This window comes from Ailuropoda melanoleuca, chromosome 11 (genome assembly GCF_002007445.2).
Source record: "Ailuropoda melanoleuca isolate Jingjing chromosome 11, ASM200744v2, whole genome shotgun sequence".
Classification (NCBI taxonomy): Eukaryota; Metazoa; Chordata; class Mammalia; order Carnivora; family Ursidae; genus Ailuropoda; species Ailuropoda melanoleuca.
In genome coordinates this window covers 7,142,139-7,144,702 of record NC_048228.1, presented here as the reverse complement: position 1 = coordinate 7,144,702, position 2,564 = coordinate 7,142,139, and the positions used below count along the sequence as shown (strand labels likewise).

The 2,564-nt window shown below is 46.6% G+C and overlaps 1 protein-coding gene across 1 annotated transcript in view; it reads right to left on the bottom strand.

The window, feature by feature from the left end:
* Window positions 1–1,692, bottom strand: part of RBP7 (retinol binding protein 7) — a 15,744-nt gene extending 14,052 nt beyond the window's left edge. Inside the window, exon 1 of the mRNA XM_034672061.1 lies at window positions 1,617–1,692. Coding sequence (XP_034527952.1) covers window positions 1,617–1,692 — 76 coding nt within the window. The remainder of the gene's footprint in view (window positions 1–1,616) is intronic.
* Window positions 1,693–2,564: the final 872 nt, after the last annotated feature.

The window sequence follows — 2,564 nt, the reverse complement described above, 5'->3', positions numbered from 1 at the left end:
GGCCGGGGCGGGACCGCGAGGTGACAGCAGCACCGGGAGGAGCCGCCGAGCCTCGGACGCACCTGCTGGGAAACCTTCTGGGCTCCCACCTGTTCCGCCACGTGCTTCCGGTTTTCTGCCTCCGCGCGGCCGCTCCTGCTATCTTGCTCCTTCCACCTCCTCCTCTTGAACTCTAAACCCAGGCGAGCCCCACACCGTGTTCTGAGCCGCACTTTTTTCTCTGCCTGCACAGTAATAATGACCAAGGGAATTCAAATGCATGGCATTAATAAAGTTTCTGGTCAATGAACCCAACTCTGGTGGTCTCAGTATACATAGAGGTTAGTTTCTCTTACCTATCCAGCAGTCCTGGGAGAGTGATGATTGGCAACTCGGGAAGGTGGAAGCGGCATCTCCGTGATTCTCCTGGCCTTTTATGCCGGCTGGTTACCTCACCGTCATGAATTGGCTGCTGGGTTTCCTGCCAGGACATCCCCGTTCCAGGTGAGAGGGAAGGGGGAAAGCACCACCTGCCATTAGCCTTCCTTAGAAATCTAAGAGAAATCTATTTATAGTCATTGGCCAAAGCTATGTCAGATGCCACTTCTAACTGCAGGGAACCTGAGGAATCTCGCATCTCCTCTTCAGTCTTGACAATGGAGAGAGACAGCAGAGAGGCTGGAGATGTAGGCTAACCAACAGTATTAGTCACAAACACCATATAGGCTGGCTCCAAAATTTAGAGTCTATTTCTGACTCACCCATGAGCTCCAGACTCAACTATATTTAAAGATTTTATTTTTTTATTTTATTTATTTTTTATTTTATTTTAAGTAGGCTCCACACCCAATGTGGAACTTGAACTCATGACCCTGAGATTAAGAGTCACATATCCTACCAACTGAGCCAGCCAGGCACCACAGACTCAAATATATTAATAGTTAACATTGATTGAGTGCTTACTGTGTATATTATCATTTGTCACAAAATCCTACTTCTCCAATACTTTATTGTATCCATTTGACAGAGACAAAAACTGAGACAAAGAACCTGTCCAAGGTCATACAGTTGGGGGAAGAGTCTGGATTCAATCCCAGGCAGCCTGGCTTCTGAGCTCCTGTGCCATGTCTCACTGCCTACGTGATGTCTCCACTTGGATGTCTGAAGCGTGTCTCAAACCGAACACATCCAGGACGGCATGGAATAGTCTTCGCTTTCCTCATCTCCATAAACCACATGACTGGTTACCAGTCACCTGGTTGCTCAAGCCCAAAACCAAGTAGGTACTGTGGATTTCTCTCTTCTCTGCTCATTCATTTCCAATCCATCGGCAAGTCCTGTTGGTTTTACTATCCTAACCCAAGCTGCCATCATGTCTTGCCTCCTCACTGGACTTGCCGCTTCCCCTCTGATCCCATCAAACCATCCTCCACACTGTAGCCAGGGCAAGCTTTTGAGAAAAGTAACTCAGATTTTATCACTCCTCTGCTTAAAACCCTTTGGTGTTGTTCTATTTTTCTTAAAAGGAAATTTGTACTCTCTCCTATGGTTCAAAAAGCCCCTCCTGATGTGGCTTCGGGATACTTCTGCAACCGTGTTACATTCTGTCTCCCCCAACTCAGGAACTCCAATCGCACCAGTTTTGTTTCCTTCTTCGGGGTCTTCGTATATGGCGTCCCCTCTTTCTGGGATGTTTTTCTCCTGGTTTTTCATGGTTAGTCCCTTTGGCTTCCAGTTCAAAAGTCACAATTAGGAGAACAGCCTTTTCTTTTTTTTTTTTTTTTTTAAAGATTTTATTTCTTTATTTGACAGAGATAGAGACAGCCAGCGAGAGAGGGAACACAAGCAGGGAGAGTGGGAGAGGAAGAAGCAGGCTCCTAGCAGAGGAGCCTGATGTGGGGCTCGATCCCATAACACCGGGATCACGCCCTGAGCCGAAGGCAGACGCTTAACCGCTTTGCCACCCAGGCGCCCCGAGAACAGCCTTTTCTAATCGTGCTCTCCATGGAGAGGAATTTCCCCTAAACACCCTGGACTCTTTTCAAACCTACTTCCTTCTCATGGAAGTGGAATGAGTTTTCTGCTTGGGGGCAGCGAGGGTGACTACCCATCCTGGTTTCCCCAGGACTGAAGGAGTGCCCAACACATGGGATTTTCACTGCTACAAGTGCAAAAGTTCCAGGAAAACCTGGAACGTGTTGCTTGCCTGAGGGACAACAGCCACTAAACCATTCTTCTCTACAAACATTCTAAGTGCAGGGTATTTCCATTTTTTTCTTCTCCCCTTTTGATACAGACTTGAGAGTGGTTTTTTTTTTTTACAGACCAAAACTTTCCCTCTGGTAGACTGTTCCAAAGTCTAGACTAGGGGAGTTGGTATATAAGCTATTATTGCCCCCCCCAATTTAATGGCTTAAAAAGAACAAAAAAACATTAATTTCCTCTTAAATCTGCAATTTGGGGGTGGCTCACAGGGGACAGCTCATCCCAGCTCCATGTAGCATTAACTGGGATAACTTGACTCCAGTTGGCAGGGTAGGAGAAGACATTTCCAAAATGGTTTATTCTCACCATTAGCAAATTAA